Source organism: Notolepis coatsorum, assembly GCF_963971535.1.
Source record: "Notolepis coatsorum genome assembly, chromosome: 13".
Classification (NCBI taxonomy): Eukaryota; Metazoa; Chordata; class Actinopteri; order Aulopiformes; family Paralepididae; genus Notolepis; species Notolepis coatsorum.
In genome coordinates, this window is record NC_140177.1 from 81335396 (window position 1) to 81356621 (window position 21226).

The following is a 21226-nucleotide window of genomic DNA, read 5'->3' on the forward strand; positions in this document are numbered from 1 at the left end:
GAGAGAATATATACAGTACATACGGTGGGGAGGAGACTGTCTATTAGGAGGGGGTGGGGGTAGGGGGGTTTGGACATTTACGGTGGCCAGTTTCGAATTGCAGCCTCCCGTAGGTGCTCTTTTAGAGGGGTTTTGAATGTGGGTAGAGGGATTCACATTCCTTTACAGCTTTGGGTAGGGCGTTCCACATTGATGTGGCATAATTGCGAAACGTGTTTAGTCCCTTGTTTGAGCTGAATCTGGGTTTAACATGATTTGTTGAGCTTCCTCTGGTGTTGTGGTCGTGGTATTCACTGACCATTGGGGAAGTATTTTGACATGTACATGGGTACTTTAGTTGTATAGTGTATCTTGTAGACCAGGCCCATTGCAAGTTGCTGTACTCTGTCGTCTACTCTAAGCCATCCTAGGTAGTCAAAGTGGGCAGAGGTGAGGTGGGTTCTAGGAGTAAGGTCAAGTAGTAGTCTGACCAGTTTGTTTTGTGATTTTTGTAATCTTGTTTTTAGCGCCTTTGATGTGCTTTGGTACCATGAGGTGCAAGCATAGTCGTAGTACCCTTGAATGAGTGCTCCTGCCAGTCTTCAGGGTATTCTTGTTTACCAGAGAGGAGATCCGGTACAAGAATCTAGTTTGTTGGTTGACTTTTTTTATTACCTTGGATGCCATTTTGTCACAGGAAAGATTTGCCTCTAGGATGGAACCTAGGTATGTAATTTCATCTTTCCTTGTGACAATATTGTCACCCACTGTAACTGAGAAGCCGTCGGTCTTGCAGAGTTTGTTATTTGATCCGAAGAGAATGGACTCTGTTTTACCCAGGTGTAATGATAGTTTGTTATCAGCGAGCCAGGTGCAGATTCTGAGCTGAGGGTTTTTTCAACCTGTAACTTGTTCTTGTCAGAGACCAGCAGGGCTGAGTCGTCCGCGAACAAGAACAAGTTGCAGTCACAAGCTGACGACATGTCATTTGCAGAAATTAGGAACAGTAGCGGTCCTAGTATGCTTCCTTGTGGAACACCACAGCTCACTGGGAGGGGGGGGGATAGGGTACTGTTTACCTCCACCATCTGTTCTCTCCCCTCAAGGTAGGATTGCATCCAGCTCACTGATAAACTATCAAAACCAATTGCTTTTAGCTTGTCAATCAGAATGGAGTGATTGACAGTGTCGAAGGCCTTTTGGAAGTCCAGCATGACCATGCCGCAGTATTTGCCCGCGTCCATCTCTTGTTTGATGTGGTCGTTCAAATAGAGAAGGCATGCGTCAGTGGAGTGGGATGTTCTGAAGCCAGATTGGAATTCGTAGATTAGATTTTTTCCGCAAGGTACTTTTCGACCTGTTCGTATACTATTTTTTCCATGACTTTCGAGATGGAGGTAAGAATAAAAACAGGGCGGTATCATCATAACACCTCCGATTATACTGTGAGTTTCCCATTTTGGAAAAAGGACATTGGATTGGAGCCTGGTGACAGGATACACTGATACAGCACTGTGCCAGGTTTCTCAATACTAAGTGAACAGTATAATTATGACCTGTACTAGACAACATCATACCAAACACTGTTTAAAATAGGGTTAAAAAAAGTGAAGCCATCCTTTAACTCATTGACCGCCGGGGATTAGCCTTATCCTGTGGTAGCTACTGCCACGCTGTAAATTAGTCACCTTGTTTGTAGAGCTAAATCTATATTCTATATTATAGCCATGGATACAATACTATAGTCATTTGACATTGAGTTTCTTCCGGTCAAGATGCAAAAGAGAGATCATTTTTCAAACCATAAGTTTCCGCGTTATACCGTGGTGAATATAAGTATGGTTTTAGAGCGGCCTAGGGTAATTCATGAAATGCTTAGTTATGGCAGTATACGTCGATTCTTCTACTATACACGTTGCCATGTCTTGCCTGTATACGCTATTCTCCCGAAATCAAATCTAGATCATAGCTATTATGTTCCATCATGAATGCATGAAAGGGGGGGGTGGGGGGGGGGGAGGGGTGTCGTTTCTGATTATTTGATTGTCAGTAACGGCATTCGCATTGAACACAAAAAACGGTTATCAGTCAGATCGGTATGAAAGCATTGCAGGATCAAGCTAAAATTGACGTCAAATCGCCCTTACCTGTGGCCGGGAGTAATACAAATAGAATATTCCAATTGTTTGATCGCCATCTGGTATATCAAATGTCCATTTGCTCGACGGCATAATCCACCATAACATATGGATCGGGCATATTTGACGGGCTTCAATGTAACCAGCAGAACCGTTCGTCTTGCCCGACAAGGAAAATGTAACCCGAAACCCTTGGCCATCCCACAGCCCAGGATACAATGTTAGAAAGGGTGCTCGATACCGCCGTCTAGCGTGATGCGGCCGGTATTGCACCTAGGCATTCTCAATGCGATTCCCAATGTTAACCCAGTCAGTGGGCCTGTAATCAATAGAAATATCAAAAAGAAATAACGATAAAATAACAAGTATACTCGTTGTTGGCAGTGAATGGAAAAGTAAAAATAAATAAAATAAAAAAACAGACTCAAATAATTCCCAACAAAGATATGTTTATTATCATTGTGGCATAAACAACCCTGAGAGGGAGTAACCAGATACATGGTCAATGGAAGAATCATCGTAGTTATGATTTCTAACATTTAAACATTTAATGTAGTATGCTGAAAGGAAAACCCTTGCTACATTAGAATTGCTACTTTAAGGGGAACTATCTTATAAATGGCCTTTTTGAGTGTTTAGCATTGTTTAAATAGAAAATATGATCAGAGTATAAAGGCGCCTTCACACCTGCCTTGTTGAGTCCGCTTTGAACCCTGGAGCGTTTACCCCCCTGGTGCGGTCCATTTGGGTTGGTGTGTGAACACCGGAACCAACTAGAGTCCTCCGCACCCAACAACCGCACCCTGATCCACCTGTTTGAGGTGGTCTCTGTCCACTTCCAGGTGAACCTTGGAGCGGTTAGTTTGAGGACCAAACCAAGGAAAATACCCCAAAATCTTTTTTTCCCCCCATACATTTCCAAATGTGTTATTTTTCATCATTGCAAGGTTATTATTTTCACTGTTGGTAAATTGAAAATACTTACAATACAAGGAAAAAATAATTTTTGATCAAATCATTTAGTTAACACTTTGGTCGCCAAGCTTATATTCTTAATATACCATCCTCCGCCAGCTCTATTTGTCTATGGAGAAGTTCCCCTTCTTTGCAGGGCTATAACTTTTTTAATTGTATTGCTAAATTGACATTACTATGGCCCATTCAACATCAAGTATCTATTGTTCAGGGTGTAGCAACATTATACTTTACTACTGATCATCTGATGTTGACCGGATGGGGGGGGGGGGGGGGGGGTCGTTTATAATTCCGTGGCCAACGTTAGATGATTCATCTAGTGTGGGTGATATGATCATTAGAGCAGTTAGTATCGAACACGTAAAAAAATAACGCTGAATCTTACCGTAGCTTCCTCATAGCGTTGGGCGATGAGCGTGGAACAGAAATATTCCTATTATGGGATGTAGAAATATGCGATCCATTTCCAGGTTGTATAATAGTATATACGTCCAAATCATGTTGTTTATCGAGTTATTGGTAACGGATTGCCATCCATTGTGTCTAGCTCGAGTCCTGGGACTATTACAGAGTGATCGGACCGAATTGGAATGAGCACCAGCTTCCATTTCCTGTTTCCGCTCTGGGCGATCTGCCGATCCGCCACCAGATGGCGCTCTTGAACCGTTGGAGAGTTGAGAGGGGATCAACAGTAGATCTCAAGTCTCCGGGGGAGAAATATGATTTCGATCACAGATTTTTGAAATATTGATATCAAAGACGTGGTACGGCGTCTTTGGCAGAATGAGCATGGCGGGGAATGACGTGGAACGGCGTTTTTGGCGACCATAGTGTTAAGATTAAAAAATATGTCCAATAAAAGACTGACCTGCATGATCACATGGCTTTGTTTAGAAAGTGGTCAATAAAAAAAAAAAAAAAAAAAAAAAAAAAGGTAACTTTCACTTTTAATTCAGACCTTTCAGAGAGAAATGGACCAATCTGAAACCCTGCCCTCTTTTCTTGATCCTCCAATCACAAACTGTTCCGTTAGTCAGAGGATCAGGAAAAGAGGGCGGGATTTGAGATAGGTAAACTTCTCCATCTGACAAGGCAAGGGATTTTGAATTTCAAAGCGTCAATTTAAAAATAAAAAAGTAAAAATAGTTAGCTTAGAAACAACATTTTCCCCACTCACTTCAACTGCACTGTAAAGGACAAATGTACTGGCAAAACAGAAACAGAAAACACTGTTCATTTCTGCCATAGGTGCAGGGAGAAAAGTAGTCACAGCTTTAAGATTTCTCTTTTTTTCAAAATGATGACAGGATTTCAGGTCTATAGCATCACAACTCTCCAAACTCTAATGATCACATTTTCACAAACATAGGCATATTAACAAATCTACTGGATGTCTTGGGACCTTTTTACTGAATTTAACAGTTTGGAATGATTGCAGAGTTATGCCGACAGAGTAGGAATGTTTCTATGAGATTTTATTTGTTCCAACAACCTCTCAAGTAAACAATGGAATGACTGAATAATAAAACAAATATAGATAATGTGTTAAAACCTCTCACCACGCAACGGCCCGTCTTGAGGACGATTTGCCCACCGGCACGATACGCCACTTTGGCGACCTCTAGCGGTGCATATTTTTTAATACAATATATATATCGAATTAAAGACATTTGTTGCCTGTCGATTGCCATTTCAGGCGGCAAAAACCGTTCAGCAGTTCTCGAGTTACATACCGATATGTGAGGCGTGCGCCGAAGTAGACGGCAGACTTAGAATTTTTTCAAATACCACTCCCGACTCAATCATTTGGCGATCTCGAAAATTATTGGACAGGGTTGTAACGAATAGGTGTGGCTTTCCAATGGTACCCCACGTGGGAATGAGCTAATCAGGGATCTAGATGAAAAGTCACGAGCGCAAACAGGAAGAGACATTTCCACGGAATGAATTGGAGTCAATGAGGAAATAGTTTTCTGCAGCCTCTCACTTTTTACCAAAATCGCTCCTAATCACTCATTTCTGAACGGATTTTTATGAAATTTGGACATGTACTACACAATACTTCTAGCCTATCCAATATTTATTTTGGAAATACTACTTCTGGACTACTAACTACTACAGAAAAACGTGAGTAACAAGTTTTTCTACAACTCAAGTTCAGACCTATGTTACTCTATTTCATTAGCACTAAAGGTTAATTTTCCTTATTGTAGCAGACACTTCAGAAGGTCCTCTTTCAAGAGACCAAGCTCATGCATGTGCTATAAGTATAAAGTATAGTATTTTGGTTTGCAAAAAAAGTATGCAGTCCTCAAGTTCAAGTTTAAAAATGGCCACTTTTGGGGGCGCCAGTTAAGAGGTTAAAAAAACAAAACATTTGACAGCTACAAAGACAACCGGGTTGCTGTATGGGGTTCTTCCAATTTTACTTATTATTTTAGGAGAAGCCTCCTTGTCATCCTCACCAAACACCTTTCAGCCAGACGGGGGATGGAGGTCTAAAAACTACAATTCATATACAAACCACTTGAAACAGGAGAGGCCTAATGCACATAATTGATGGTTCTCATTATGGCATCTCCTTTAGTTAGAATTTGAACAGACATAAGACACTAACAGACCAGTGAAACACAAAGGAAATGGTACATCCAATAAGAATGTTTGGCATAGAATTTCCCCGGGGGTTGAGAGCTGGGGGGGGGGGGGTATTCAAATATACGTTCTGAATACCTTCGTGGGTGACATTTGAAGCGCTCCCAAAGACATATTTCAGAGAATGGCGGAGGAGCTCAGAAGTCCATTGTGTCCTCTCCTTTTTGCTTCTTCTCCTGGGACTCCGACCAGGCCTTGTTGATGGTCCTCTTCATCTCGTCGTCGCCGTCTGAGTAGATCTTCTTCAGCATGTTCATCAGGCCGTCGCTGGGGTCCGCAACCTCATCCACAGCGGGCTTACTGGGGTGGGAGGGGTTAGAGGCGGTTAGTAGGGGTGCGACGATACGGTCAGCACACACTATTGACCGCATTCACACGGAACAGGGTGAAGAGGAACTCGACCTGAGCATGACATACAGAGCAAAATGGCCACCCTGTGAATATGGTCATTTCTATAGACTAGGTCATAAATGTTAGAGAAGTAGGCTGAGAGCATCTTTGACACTAGCTGGCGGGCCAATATGCCGACATTTAACTTTTACGTATATCTGTGTTATCGATATCATTAAACACAAATTTGTTGTCTAAATGAATTAAAATGTGAAAATGTAGAGTGCCAACTGACAATTACAGTTTGATACTGTATCACGCACTTACCCTGGAGTCCAATATGATGGACATCAATTATCTCATTATTATCTCATGTGATTTTCCATAAATAAGCTGTATTTGTGTCAATGATCAACTGATTAACCGCCATTTGACAGACTCATCTTTTTTTCATTCTTAACGACTGATTCGCTTTTTGACATGTCGTGCCAAATAATGTGACAGGACATTCATAATTCAATAAATGTAACAGGTAGCCTACATAACAGTATCTTAACAGGTCTAATATCAGTGTGTTTGTACCTAAACCCCCCCCTTAAATGGAGGAAAACTGCATCAAAATAGACAAGAGAAAATTGTATTCTCTGGAACAGTTTGGAAAGCCAAAAATAATGTTGAGGAGGGCCGAATTTAGTCTGGGGGCCCTACTTTTGGAAGACTTTGGCAGAGTTAACATGCTTTGCATTGTGGGGTACTGTAGGTTAGGAGGACTGAATGACATCAAATGTTGGGGCAAATATCTTTTATACAGTTGCCCTTGGTCCAACAATCTGCACCACCTATACCGTTCAAAAGCGGTACTGCATCGCAGGACAATGTACACTTATGCACCTTTAAATTGACAAGTACATTTTTTTAATCTATCCTTTTTGGACTTACTCTTTTTCTTTGCCCTGTTTGTCCACTTGTGTTAGGCAGTCCCACTTCTTGGCCATCTGCTTTTTGCACATAACAAGGACCATGTCCGTCTTTATCTGTGGGGTAAAAATATACAATAACAATTTTAGTATTTTCCATTTTTCTCCCATCCCAATTTCGTGTATCCAATTCTTCCCTCCCCTGTCTTGAACGTTGCTAGACTATGCCTCCCACAGGTCGGTTGTAGTGAGGACAGAAGCCTTGCATCACGTGTCCCCTCCGGTACACGAGGAGGCAGCCTGTCGCATCTTTTCGCCGCAGCAGCTCGAGCTCACGCTGCCCCCGTCACTTCCTGCTTCCGTCGCACCGGCGTCACCAAACCGACCTGTAGGAGTCGCTGTCCACTGCGCCAATCAGCCGCCCTTCATTTTAGTATTATTTTGAATGTTAGTGCAATTCTTCTTTACCAGGCACTTGTCAAAGTGGAGGGTAGAATGTTCTGCATGGCACTTGACACGTGCCAAAAGTTACTTCATATAATGCAAAAGTACATTGTGAGGGAATATAAATACAAATGTCAAAATCCTAAATGTCGGCGCCTAGAAAAGATTATATAGAAATTCGGTCTTCGTCAAGAGTGGTTGAAATACTCATACATTGATTATATATATATATATATAAAAAAAATCTTTACATGTTTCAAGTCAACCCAGTACAGAGTGAGATGTGCACTGTAACCCAGAGCGCCCGGACGTGAGAGTGGATACAATTATGCTTTCAGATGGATTGATTGACAAAGAAGTTGAGGATCACCTTTTTACAGCTGTCCTGTACATCGATAGGATTCAGAAGGCTGATGATGGTTATCTGATGGTTCTTCCCATCCAGATCCTTCACCAGGACAGAAAATGACCTGCAGGGAGAGAAGATGAGACTAGGAGACGTAACAACAACAGGTAGTGGCCCACTCGTTCAAATTCAACCAAAGAACGGGTGTGCCGTCTACAAAAGGCAAATGGTAGGACCTCTGATAGTGGTGAAACTGAGAAATTACTAGGGAAGGGCACGAGTAATGTGTAGTGATGAGTAATGCTTTAGTAATTGTTTTAGGGAAATCTATTTTTAGAACACATCTTGAGAGCATGGCAGCAGCAATAACAATGCACATCAATATACCCAATGCTTAAAATTCTGTGCCACGCCTCTTCCGGGAAACGGCTATGCGATGCCACCCATTCAACCAATGTAGTCCGTCACCTTGTTTGTAGAGCTATAACTATATTCTATATTATAGCTATGGATACAATACTATAGTCATTTGACACTGGGTTTCTTCCGGTCAAGATGCAAAAAAGAAAAATGTCCATCCATACGTTCCCGTTTTATACCGTGGTGAATATGAGTGTTATTTCGGAATGATCCGGGCCAATTCCTGAGAGGCTGGTTATAAGCCGCAATGTAATATTATACTAAATCCATTGGCGTTTCGTCCCTACACACGCTACAATTCAAAGAATCAAATGCATATGATCGGTATTATGTTTCCATCATGAATGCATGAAAGGGTTAGGGGGGGGGGGGGGGGTTCGATGCTTTGATCGTCACCAACAGAATAAGTTATGGAGTAGCGTTACACACATACGCTCGGATCGCAGTGAAAACATTCTTGGATCAACGCAAGATTGATACCATATAGCCCTTACCTTGACTAGGATGTATCCCGAGAAGAATATTCCAATTATCTGTTCGCCATTCCAAGTATTGATGTCCATCGTTCCGCCAACATAATCCAACACAGAATCCACCACGGGAGTATTGGGAATTGTTTCTTCTCAATCCGAGCATTAGAACCGCTACACTTGTCCGACAAAGAAAAGTCCGCCCGGACCTATATAATTGACGCACAGCCAAAGACTCAACGTTTCAAATGGTGCTCGATACCGCCGCCTGGTAGGATGCGGCCGGTACTGCACCTTCGGATTCCCAGTATGCATTTTTCAGGCAACACACAGCTCCCTGAGATTGAATTGGCCGGGTATTAAAATCGCATATCTCAGCCCCTGGTTGTAGTCACCGCCCACACTCCATTCGCTCAACAACAGAGCAAGTGGAAATACTAACACTTCCTCAAACAGGTTGATGTGGCGCGGGTGCCGACAGAGAGAGCAGAGAACGAGCGAGCGAGAGGGAGACGGAGCATTTTACACACACTCCCGACTGCGCGCGCATGGGGAAACACACACGCAGTAGGGAGCGTGCGCAAAACGCTCCGCATCTCTTTCTCTCTCTTTCTCTCTCTCCCTCTCCCTCTCCCTCTCCCTCTCTCCCTCTCTCCCTCCCTCTCTCTCTCCCTCTCCCCCTCTCCTCCTGTGGGTGACTTGTCACTCAAAGCGCTTTGCGAGTATGGGCGGAGCCCAGCCCAAAACAGCTTGAAATCTTGAAGTGGAAAAATGCTGCTTTAGAGTACTTGATTAGAAATACAAAACAATGCATTTTTTTGAAAAAAACCTTAGAGATGTGTTCCATAGACTCACAGGAATTGCCCAAATAGTGAAAGGAATAGCAAAACATGAGACCTTTAACTCAATCCCCGCCAACAACGTTTATATACGTGTTTGGCCGACAACCGTTGAACGCCAACCACGCATATATACGTTATTTGATCGTTTTTACTTTTTTCCGATATTTTTATTCATTATTCATCCGGGGACCTCCGTGTTACCATAGGAATGAGTCTGAGATCGCCAAAGTGCAATACCGGCCGCATCCAGCTAGACAGTGGTATGGAGCACCCTTTGAAACCTTGTATCTTGGCCTGTGTAATGGCCAAATGTCTCTGGTCTCACTTTTCTTTGTGGGGCGAATGGAGCAGTTCTCCTGGTTCCATTGAAGTGTTTCAAATATCCCGAACCATATGTTGTGGGGGTTACGCTGTAGGGCTGAACGATTTTGGGAAATAATCTAATTGCGATTTTTCTGACAGATATTGCGATTGCGATTAAATTTGCGATTATAATAATAATTTCTTTTAAGCAGTCCCACAGAGGTTTATTGTAAAATGCGGCTTGCATCTGGCCTACGCACTGGGTCTGTTCGGGACACAGAGCGTGAAAATGTTTCTTTTTACCTGGGAATCGATACCGGTACCCAACGGTACCTTTTTTCTGTACTTTACTCTCCCTCTCTGAAGTCTAAACTTCACAACACACAATCTAAAACCCCTTACCTCCCTCTCCCAAACCGTTCCTACAACAATAACAACAACTGGAAAAAGAGATCTTGTATCTCAATGGGACTTCCTGGTTAATAAAATAAATGTAAAAAATATTAAAAAAATTGCAATTTTTTCTCCTTTGCTAATTGCATCATTTCAAATCGCGATTTCGATTAAAAATCGATAAATCGTTCAGCCCTATTATGCCGTGGACCTAGTGATGCACCGATGTAAAAATTGTGGCCGATACCGAAACAGATATTAATATTGCTGTTCTGACCGATACCAATATTTACCGATGTCGATATCTCTGTATAGAACATTTTTATGATAATCAAATAAAGAGCTATTTTCCAAAACGCATTTTTATTTTACTTTTGTAACTTATTTTCAGAAATGACTGATATTTTGAAACTATTTAAGGTCAAAACATGTAAAGAGAAAAAAAATTTGATTTAATCTTTTTTATATATCGGCCCCATCTTGATATCGGACCGATACCAATGTGTAAAAAAAAACTGCCATATCGGCGGATATTATATATCGGCGGCCGATATATCGTGCATCACTACGTGGACCAAATGGACATCGGATGTAACAGATGGCGAACAAACAATTGAAATATTATTTTTGGAATACTCCCGATCACAGGTAAGGACTATCCGACGTCAATTTTTGCTTGATGCTTTTATGCTTTTAATGCTTTTATACCGATCGTGCTGATAAGCATTTTTAGTGTTCAATACGAATGCCGTTACTGCCAATCAAATGATCAGAAATGGCGGCTGGGTGGCGCAGCGGACATTGCGCTCGTCACCAACGCAAGAGACATCGGTCTTGAATCCGGCTGTCAGCATTGCCTCCGGCTTGGGCCGGCCGTCATACTGACTCAATTGGCAGAGTCAGTGGGAGGGGAGTCGATGGGTGGTAATCTGGTCGTTGTAAACAGCGACTCCTACAGGTCGGTCAGGGCGCCTGCACAGCAAAGACAGGAGATGGCAGGGGCAGTGTGAGCCTCCCACACTCCGCGCTGGCAGGTGCAAAGAAGTGACTGGCTGCTTCCACATGTATCGGAGGGGACATGTGATGGGCTTCTATCCTCCCTACGACCGGCCAGTGGGGGGCACATGGGAGCAACAATCAGGACAGGGGAGGGAGAATTGGCACGAGAGGAAAATTGTGATGGGAGAAAAATCACAGAAAAGGGAGAAAAGGTAGGTCAACAATTTTTTTTTTCAGAAACGACCCCCCCCCCCCCCCCCCCCCCCCTTCATGCATTCATTATGGAACATAATACATGTGATATAGATTTGATTTGGGAATAATATCGTGTACAGGCAAGAAACGGCAACATTTATAGTAGAATTGACGTATAAGCCTATTACTCAGCCTTTCGGGAATTACCCCAGACCACGCTATAACGATACTTATATTCACCACGGTATAACACGTATGGATGGACAATTTTATTATTTTTCACATATTGAACGATAGATAAGAGGTGATGTCAAATGGGCCATAGTATTGTATCCATAGCTATAATATAGAATATAGTTATAACTCTACAAACAAGGTGACGCACTCCTATCTTTTAAAGCGTGGCAGTGCTAGAACGGGGCCCCGACTAATTCCTGGCGGTCAATGAGTTAATGTGTATCGTCAGTCAAAACAGTCAGTTAACATTTGTAATAATTACACTCCACATAGCTCCACTCTGTCTGCAGCATGTCTCTCTGCATATTTCTTCCGTATAAATAGTCTATGAACGCTACGCAAAGTGGGCAACATGTTGTTGGCACAATTTGGAAATGCACACAGGCTTTCTGTGTCACGCGTCTCGCCTAAACCAAGCGCAGTATTTACATATGTGCAAACTAGGGCTGGGACTTTATCACGTACATTTTCGATTAAGAGAAAATTCAGCGTACATTTGTTTTTTTGCATTTTATCGCACGTCGCAACACTTGTCTGTCGGCTCCGAGCTGCGTTTTCGCTGATCAATTGTTGGAAAGTTGAATTTGCCACATTTCGATCGTCAGCCCACATGTCTATGACTCAACCTATTGCATGCTTCGGGTCTGAAGGTAGAAGACGAAACATCCGGCAAGCGTCATTTGACAAGCCGTTAGGACGAGGAAGTCCTTTGTTTTGACTCGAGAGGTGAAATAAAGGCAGTGGACGGCCATTTTGGATAATAATGCTGAATTATTGCGGTACACACATTACAAAAACCTTTGTTAAATACTCATTTTCTGTGGTATATTTATCAACTTTGGAGCTGTATTACTATACGACTTCAGGCTATGGAACAGTTATGTTTTCCAGCTCCTACCTCTCAGCTGGAACTTAAAAACATGCATCTGACAAAAACTAAACAGAAATGTGAGTACACACAACTTTTACTTCAGTGTGTTCAAACCTCTGTTACTCTATTTCATTAGCACTCAAAGTGATTTTTCTTTATTGTGTAAGAAACTTCTGAATGTTACCTTTCAAAAGAGAAAAGGTCCTTTGCGCTATATATATATTATTCCTCAAATGTAGTTAACCTTGTTAAAAATCCCATTGATCCGACTGTTGGTCTGTGTAGTAGCTAATAAAAAAGATTTTGCTGCTTAAACGTATGTATATTCATTGATTCACTCGTATACCAAAATCCATTTGAATTGAAAAATGTTGCCCTATTGATATGTGTTTAATTTAGATTAATTAACTATAAAATCTCAAATTAATTCGATTACATTTTTTAATCGAGTCCCACCACTAGTCCAAACACGCCTGCCACGGAGAATTGCATGCCGTGTGGTTACATGTCCGAAAAGGCAACTCCAGGCAGTGCCTGCACCCGATTCTCAGCGCATTGTCTCAAGTCTGCCGTCACTCATCACCGTACCTCTCTGTAAAGGTGACCTCCACGTTCTCAGCAGGGATCTTTTGCACTCCCTTCAGCGTGAGGTAGATTTTGACAAATTTATCCGACTGGTCCCATCCTGCATTTAGGACATTGCAACAAGGGGGAACAACATTCTCAGGTTAATGGAGCTTTGTACATTGCCTCATCTTCTCTCAACAATTTTCCTCTCATTCCCTTCGCTAGGTCTCATAATTTGTAGTCTAAACTAGGCATCTGCCTATAACAAAAAAACACACACACAAACAAACAAATAGTGACCTCAAAATCGAAAATCAATCATAATGATTTTTAGTTGACAATTGATGTATTTAGTGGAGGACAGCCCTACAGTAGTGATATAATAATCTAAACACTCAGTGACCATCACTGATTTTACTTCACCTTACCATAGTTTGTGATCTTGACCGTGTATGTCGCTTTGGAGGCTGCGGCTGGCTCCGCCTCTTTCCTGGCCTGCTGTTCCTTCTGTTGGCGTTTGGCTGCAATCTCCTTCTCCACCTTATTCTGCATCTGCCTCAGCACCTCCTGCACCCTCTTCCTCTCCGCCTTCTCCAGGAGGGAACCCAGCTCCTGCAAATCTGCCTCCAACTGGTTGATCTGTCGAGTTCAATCACAGATGACCATGTGTGTTACTTATTTTTCTAACCAACACGAATGCTGCCAGCTTGAAGATTCTGTCTTTTTAAAACGTCCTACAAGTTGTTGACACTACATCTAGAATGGAATATGGCCTTCAAATTCTGTCCATTTTAAATGAAAAATGCCAAGCCCCTTGTTCGATTTCTTTACAAATATGTTGTTATAATGATAATGAGCAAACCAACACACGTTGTACTTATATTATTTATTTGGTACTTTGGAAATATCCACACTAGCATCTTTGTCACGAAGTAATGTCACTGGAAATAAACAGGACACACATTCACACCTCAGTATAACCAGTATAAACTGTATGATCCTATTATGTTAATAAACGTAGCTACTGTACGTCACAGACTGGCAGCTAACGTTACTCAAGTATTTATTCTCACTATAAATGTTTGATGAGAAAATGGTATGTTCACTTTTATTTCCACTGTGAAAAGCTGTTATGTAACGCTTTACGCTTAGATACTTTTCTGTTGTGTAACATCGTTGGTAGATGTTATGCATATATGTTATATATATATATATATATATATATATATGTTATGATGAATTGAAAATGGGGGACCCTGATGTAAACAAGACGAAAGTCTTTCTCTGGTCTGCATCCCCTTAACAATTGTATGTATTGAGCTGTACTGTACTGTACCCATTCTGCAATCTGTTAATAAACTTTTCAATCAATCAATCAATCTGCATGCAGTGGTCAAAGATGATTCTAGTTCATCAAAGGTCAATGTTAGCCACGTTACATTATCTCGCGAACACGAATTCAAAAACTCCCAACGCTAACGTAACAACACGTTGCGCTGAATGGAACAAACGAGGATTAACCAGTATACTATAAAAACGCAAAGTCATCTTTAAAAAAAACCATCACTAGTATGACAGGCAGATAGCTAGCCATCGAGCTAGCTGATGTTAGCGGCAGCCGTCAGGTGTTGAATTAAACATTAGAAACAGCAGATAGCTTGCTAGTATGGCGTTGATTTGTCGCCCCAACAACCCGTTCATAGCAAACATATATATTACATATTATACGTTTGCTAATTAAATGTCACACAAGTTACCTGCTCGGTCAGGTCCATTCTCAATGGGATTCTCCTTTCCGTCTGCTCGAGTTACAATGATAATGTTCCGCCCTGGACGGTTGTGTTTGATTTTAGTTCCGCCTGTAGTAAAATCAGCATTGAATTATATTATACAGAGGATAAAGTAATCTCAGCAAATAAAACCAACAGTGATGATTACAACACGTGGTTGTAGATTATTGTATATTTTGTATTGGAGCAAATTATATATTGTCAAATTATTATGTATATGATTATTAATGTTGTCTAAAAAAAACTTATAAATACAACCGACTGAGAAAAATAAATGAAATCGATCACTTGACAAAAGTATTTATTAACATTAGCAATCAAAACAAGTTCACACACATTCTAAGAAAAGAGACATTCAAGGTAGTGCTAAGTGAGACGTATAGCCTATACATTTATTTGTTCATATAGTAAATAACATTTCCATTTGTATCTACAAACCTACTTTACTAGTATCTCCTTCAACACCATGTGGCCGGTCAAGTGGACAGGGAGGGAAAAACAAGCAAACACTGCAGCTACACATATCGATAGCAATTGTGTGCAAGAGAATAAATGTAGCAAATATAAGGGCAGCTTTTAACTTTGATTATAGACAGTTTTATCACAAACAGTGACAGATGCAGGTGCAAGCTTTAATCTATAATATCCTCCCTTTTATTTGTTGGTAGTTAACCACTGTATCCCTGGGTATATAAATGTTTCACAACTCTCAGGCCAAGATAAACTACAATTTATTTTATTGTGACATGTCAAACATGCAAGCTGCCATATGCTGTAGGAAGGCAACGTGGACATTGGAGAAAAAAAAAGAAAGAGATGATTGATAAAATGCTGTAAGATCCTGTTGGTAGTGTAACAGGTTTGAAACCAGAGTAGCCCCTTGGTGTAAACTCACTCGTATGTTGAAATATTCCCCAACTATTTGTGTAATTCTATTTCTTCCAACATGGCCTGCAACCACTGGTAACCACTTTCAAAAGAAAATATCAAATTTCTGTGCAGTGGTAGAGTAGGCAAAAGACTGGAAAAGCATGTTTGTTTTATTAAGAAAAATAAGAAAAAATTATGAATTCAGCATATTACTGTCCCACTGCAACTTGTTTAAAATAATGTTAAATATATTTCTCACATATTTACCACATAGCAACCGTTGTCTCATCCAACATGTAGGACAGATGGGCATTCTAAACATTATGTGAAAGGCCTCTCTCTATTGGATACCTTTCAGGATGGCGGACTGTAGTATTAAAACTACCATGATCACATGGTGCTGGTAGCCTGTGACAATCTGTTACAAAAGGTGTTCTCAAGTTTTTCAGCCATGAACCAAATAAAAATTAATTGACCCATATCAAACTATTTTCTTGATCCTCCAATTATTTTTGCTTTGATAAAAACACTCCAACAGGCAGCTCCCTGGCTGGTTGATGGCTTAAGGGTTTATGCTCGTCAAGCTAATGATGCCTCAAAGGTACCTGGAAGGTATTGATGCCTAAAATAATGGACACGTAACAGGCTTGATTGCCTAAGAAAAAGACATTTGAGGGATGCCTCACAGACACCACCCCAATGCCAGACCCACCCTCCTCTCTCTGTTCCTCACTCACTCAAACCACTGCTTCCTGACTGGATCTTTACAACCACCGACCAACCCTGCTGCTTTCTGCTTCTCACTGAGGTCAAACAAACTAGGCCCCATTTCCATCAATAATGAAATGTAATGATGCAAAGATAATCTTACTAGTACGATGCTTTTTGGCCAGGTTTTCCAAAAGCTTATATTTTGATTATCTTCATCTCATTCACTGCAATGGAACAAAGATTATCTTATTGTGAAGATTATTTTGGGAGAAATGGTCTCCGATATGAGAGACACCCTCCCACCCTTGGGGTTAATTGACTTATCTCAAGCCCTGCCCTCTTTTCTTGATCCTCCAATCAACTGTTGCTTCCCTTTGTCCAAGGCGGCACTTGAGATGGGTAAATTGGCTCGCACCCTGGAACCTAAGCCCATTATAAACATATTGGTGTGGGTCATGTGGGTTCCAATTGTTGTTTGTTTTTTACAAAGACAACATAGAAAAAGAAAAAAAAAAGTTCAAACATTCATTTGCAATTCTGATGTCCTGTCCTGCTGACGATGGCCAATGAAGAGAGATAACAGCTTATTGGTTGTCCAATTCCATCAATCGTTCCCATCGTCCAATCACCACCTAGCCCTCAGGATCCCAGACATCTGATTGTGGTCGGCTAGGTGACGGAAGACAATGCGACTGAGACGCCACCTACATTTGAGTCCCCGAGGTCGTGAGGTCAGCACACACCTAGGGCAAAGAGAGAGAGAGAGAGAGTGTATCAAGAAATAACTCATACCTAACTCCCCTCATTATCTTATTTTAGTTGAATCACTTATTGCTGCTATAACTCCTTAGAGGTGCCAGTGGTGAACATACATTCTGCAGATGACGCAGTCATGATGTCATTATATACACTATTGACCTCTATTCAGAGTAAATCTGTCACCAAGCAGATAAAAACGGTTTTAGAGAAGCTCTTGGGCAGAGCAACAAGAGATTTGTAGTCAAATGTCAAATTATTTGGGGGGGGGGGGCGGGGGGGTAGTCCTAGTCAGGAAAATGGCAAATAAAGTGCAAGCATTATTAATGTTTCTGTTAATGATGTCAGAGAAAAAGGATTGTCTAGCACTCCTCAATTCTACATTGTAGAAATGGAAGTCTATTAGATGTCATGGTGAATCTGGAGTTTAGTTTTTCGCCATTAAAAAACTATAGTACTCTGCTTTGTCAGTCGACCCTACAAACACAATATTGGCAGTGTTCGCGAGTGGGAAGCCAGTGGGGTATGAGTCCTGGGTGTTGCAATAGCAGTCGGGCTGGTCGGTCGGGGCAGGGAGGGGATCTGGGAGAGATAGCGTGAATCTCTGCATGCGTTATGCTCTCCCAGTGAACAGCTTTTCTAGCTGGTGAAAAGAAGCGGGTGGTGATATATGTGGTAGTCTACACCCTCCGCACACTCACAGTAGGAGCAGCGCAATGACCAGGTAATTGGCATGAAAACAAATTAACTACAGTACTTTGTAAGGCATAAAGACAGTATGGAAAAATAATCACACACCTGTTGCGTATCCGTACAGGGCAGCTGTCTCTGGGTAGCGCAGCAATCTCTTTATCTGCAATCTCCTGCAAGACAAGTCATTTGTAAAAATAAACAACTGATGATCACTCATTTATGCATCATGTCTTTATAATTAACCCACACAGACTTCTTTCAGACATTTTTTTTTTTTTTTTTACATTTTATCTGTTGTGTTACAGGTCATCAAAAGTCTGAATAAAACCTTTGTGACCGGTGCATTGGTTGTGTAAATAGTTTGGTTTTGAAACCCTGAATGCTAGGTTGCTGATGCTACGAAATAGGTGTAAAGTAAAAATGTGTAAAGCCACTTCTCATTTGTCACTGGATATCTATCCAGTGCTGTTGCAAAATCACCTACCTGTAACTCTTTGGGCAGGATCGTGTTCTTCCTCAGCGCGTTGATCCGTACCCTCTCGTCAGCGTAGTCAAAGGCCATCTGTCGTCTCTTCACATCCCGCAGCATCCTCCAGTCTACATAGTAGCCTCTCGCCTGCTCCATCGCCCCCCAGCAGCTACGCAGGGCCTGAAGCACAAAGATGACAAGAAGGGAATATATCAACTTTATGTCCTACAGTCAACCTTGCAGCCCCTTGTCCGCCTCTCCACTACCTACAGCAGTTCCTCCATGCCTGAATGAATGAATGAATGAATGAAAACTTTATTTAACAGATTGCAGAATGGGTACAATACAGTACGGCTCAATACATACAATTGTTAAGGGGATGCAGACCTGAGAAAGACGTTTGTCTTGTTTCCATCAGGGTCCCCCGAACAAGAGGATGCTATATGACTCATCAACATCCTCCCTCCAATCAGCACAATAATCACACACACACACACACACTGAGGCTTAAGGTTGCGTTCGTTCTCAGGCTTAAGGTTACGTTTGAGAACGCCTGGTTGGGTATTGAACCCAGAGGTCAACCACTCACGCTAAGGAATTTATTTTCTTCTTCAAATTAGGATACAAAAATGATTTAACATAATAAAGCAATCTTCATCTATTTTATTTATTTATTATTCCACAGGAACGCGATTTTAATACAGTATACAAACAAATTAATTGGGGTAACTTGGTACATTTGAATCGTTTGTCACTAGTATTGTCACATCTCCCATTCCCTTTATTAACAGTGAGCCGTGACTTGACAATTAAATTAAGTACGAAGCCTTTTGACGATAAAATATCACACCTAAATAATACATAGTCATTACGATCAATATAATTACCTGCTTAGGGGCACAAAACGAAGAATAAAGGACATTCAGCCCTGTGCTTGCTATCCTGCAGGCAGCCATCTTGAACTGCTTGTTGTTGCAATATCATGTCAAATATCGCCACCTGGCGTCTAGGCGGTGAAAATGCTACTCATTACGTAAAGGCTCGGACATGAATGAATGAAAACTTTAGATTGCAGAATGGGTACAATACAGTACGGCTCAATACATGGGATGCAGACCAGAGAAAGACGTTTGTCTTGTTTACATCAGGGTCCCCCATTTTCAATTCATAGTGACATTTATGACATACACAACATACATGACATCATGACATTTATGGCATAGGGACATACATGGTGGGCGTGCGCTCAGCAGCTCACCGACCAATGAGAATTAGCGCTTTCACGTTGCTAGGAAGAGTTCTGTGCCGCAGCTGTGCCAACCAAACATCTGTCTGCGCGCTCGCTTTGAACGTCTACAGCAGAGAGTAGGGTATATCTGCAGAGCCACAGAGCCCTGCGTGGACGGGTTTGAGGCGGGGCTTCGTGGCGTGGACAAGTAATAGTGGCCTGGACAAGTATTTGCACTACTGCGCATGCGGATGAGGGGGGGGGGGGGGACTCTCTCTCATTTACGACATACACAACTTTTTTTTTTGATCCACTTTTTCTCCCATTTTCTATATTTTTCTCCCATCCCAATTTTCGTATCATCCAATTCAACCCTCCCCTGTCACGAACGCTGTTTCTTGCCTCCCACAAGCCGGCTGCAATGTGGACTAAGTCATACATAGCACAAGTCCCCTCCGGTACTTGAGGTAACAGCAGTCGCATCTTTTCACCTGCGCAGCTCGATCTCTCAGTGTCGAGGAGTAACGCGTGGGAGGCTCACGCTGCCCCCGACACTTCCTGATTCTACTGCGCAGGCGCACCAACCGACTTGTAGGAGTCGCTTGTTCACAACGTTCGATCCCCACCCTTCAGTTTCCCTCCCCGTAATACGGCCAATGTGTATTACTGCGGACGACCAGCTAAACTGAAAACAATGTGGAGAGCTGGATTCGAACACGCGAACCCAGCGTCTCCACATTGGTGGCGAGTGCCTTGCCCACTACACCACCTAGCCGCCCTACGACATACACAACTTAACTTTCGTCTCGTTTACATCAGGGTCCCCCATTTTCAATTCATCATAACATGACATACAGATAGACAGCTATCTTTACTAAATATAAACCTGCAAGTGGTGTATAGGACTGCTATCTTTACTAAATATAAACCTGCAAGTGGTGTATACAGGCATGCGTTGTTCATGGGACGGGGTAGCACGGTGTGGGACCTCACTCGCTATTTGCATATCAATAGCTCCGGTCGTCAGGTGTGTTAAATACGTTCTCAGACACATTCACACCTAACCTTGTTGTGAAGACATGTTACATTCCATTCGTAGAGGCAATTAGGCACTGTCTTTAGTCTGTGCCCAAGCGAGGGGACATTAAATGCGCATTCGCGGGAGCGCGCGCACGCGCCGGGAGCGCGCGTGCACGTGGTGCGTGTCACCCCAGATGATTTCAATAACGCACCACTGGGTGTATAGGACTGCTATCTTTACTAAATATGTAAAAATGTAAGTACCTATTTCGCTATTTTGGACATTAGGTGCGCACGTTGCTTATCAAGGCCACCTGTGACAGGTCCTGTGACAAAATGGGATCCAATGTAATAAAAAAAGTCAACCAACGAACTCGATTCTTGTACCGGATCTCCTCTCTGGTAAACAAGAATACCCTGAAGACTCTGGCAGGAGCACTCATTCAAGGGTACTACGACTATGCTTGCACCTCATGGTACCAAAGCACCTCAAAGGCACTAAAAACCAAATTACAAACATCTCAAAACAAACTAGTCAGACTACTGCTTGACCTGACTCCTATAACCCACCTCACCCCTGCACACTTTGCCAACCTAGGATGGCTTAGAGT

At 42.0% G+C, this 21226-nt stretch overlaps 2 protein-coding genes across 2 annotated transcripts; both read right to left on the reverse strand.

Annotated features, from left to right (window-relative positions):
- Positions 1 to 2514: 2514 nt before the first annotated feature.
- cacybp (calcyclin binding protein) lies at positions 2515 to 14886 on the reverse strand. Its single transcript, XM_084327144.1, has 6 exons — positions 14836 to 14886; positions 13507 to 13717; positions 13100 to 13196; positions 7806 to 7905; positions 7014 to 7108; positions 2515 to 6044 (listed from the first exon to the last, which is right to left on the reverse strand). The coding sequence occupies exons 1-6, from the start codon at positions 14851 to 14853 to the stop codon at positions 5882 to 5884; spliced, it is 684 nt and encodes a 227-aa protein (XP_084183270.1). The 5' UTR covers positions 14854 to 14886; the 3' UTR covers positions 2515 to 5881.
- Positions 14887 to 15583: 697 nt separating this feature from the next.
- Positions 15584 to 19336, reverse strand: mrps14 (mitochondrial ribosomal protein S14). The gene is made up of 4 exons (XM_084326881.1): positions 19255 to 19336; positions 18383 to 18547; positions 18004 to 18068; positions 15584 to 17192 (listed from the first exon to the last, which is right to left on the reverse strand). The coding sequence occupies exons 1-4, from the start codon at positions 19321 to 19323 to the stop codon at positions 17075 to 17077; spliced, it is 417 nt and encodes a 138-aa protein (XP_084183007.1). The 5' UTR covers positions 19324 to 19336; the 3' UTR covers positions 15584 to 17074.
- Positions 19337 to 21226: the final 1890 nt, after the last annotated feature.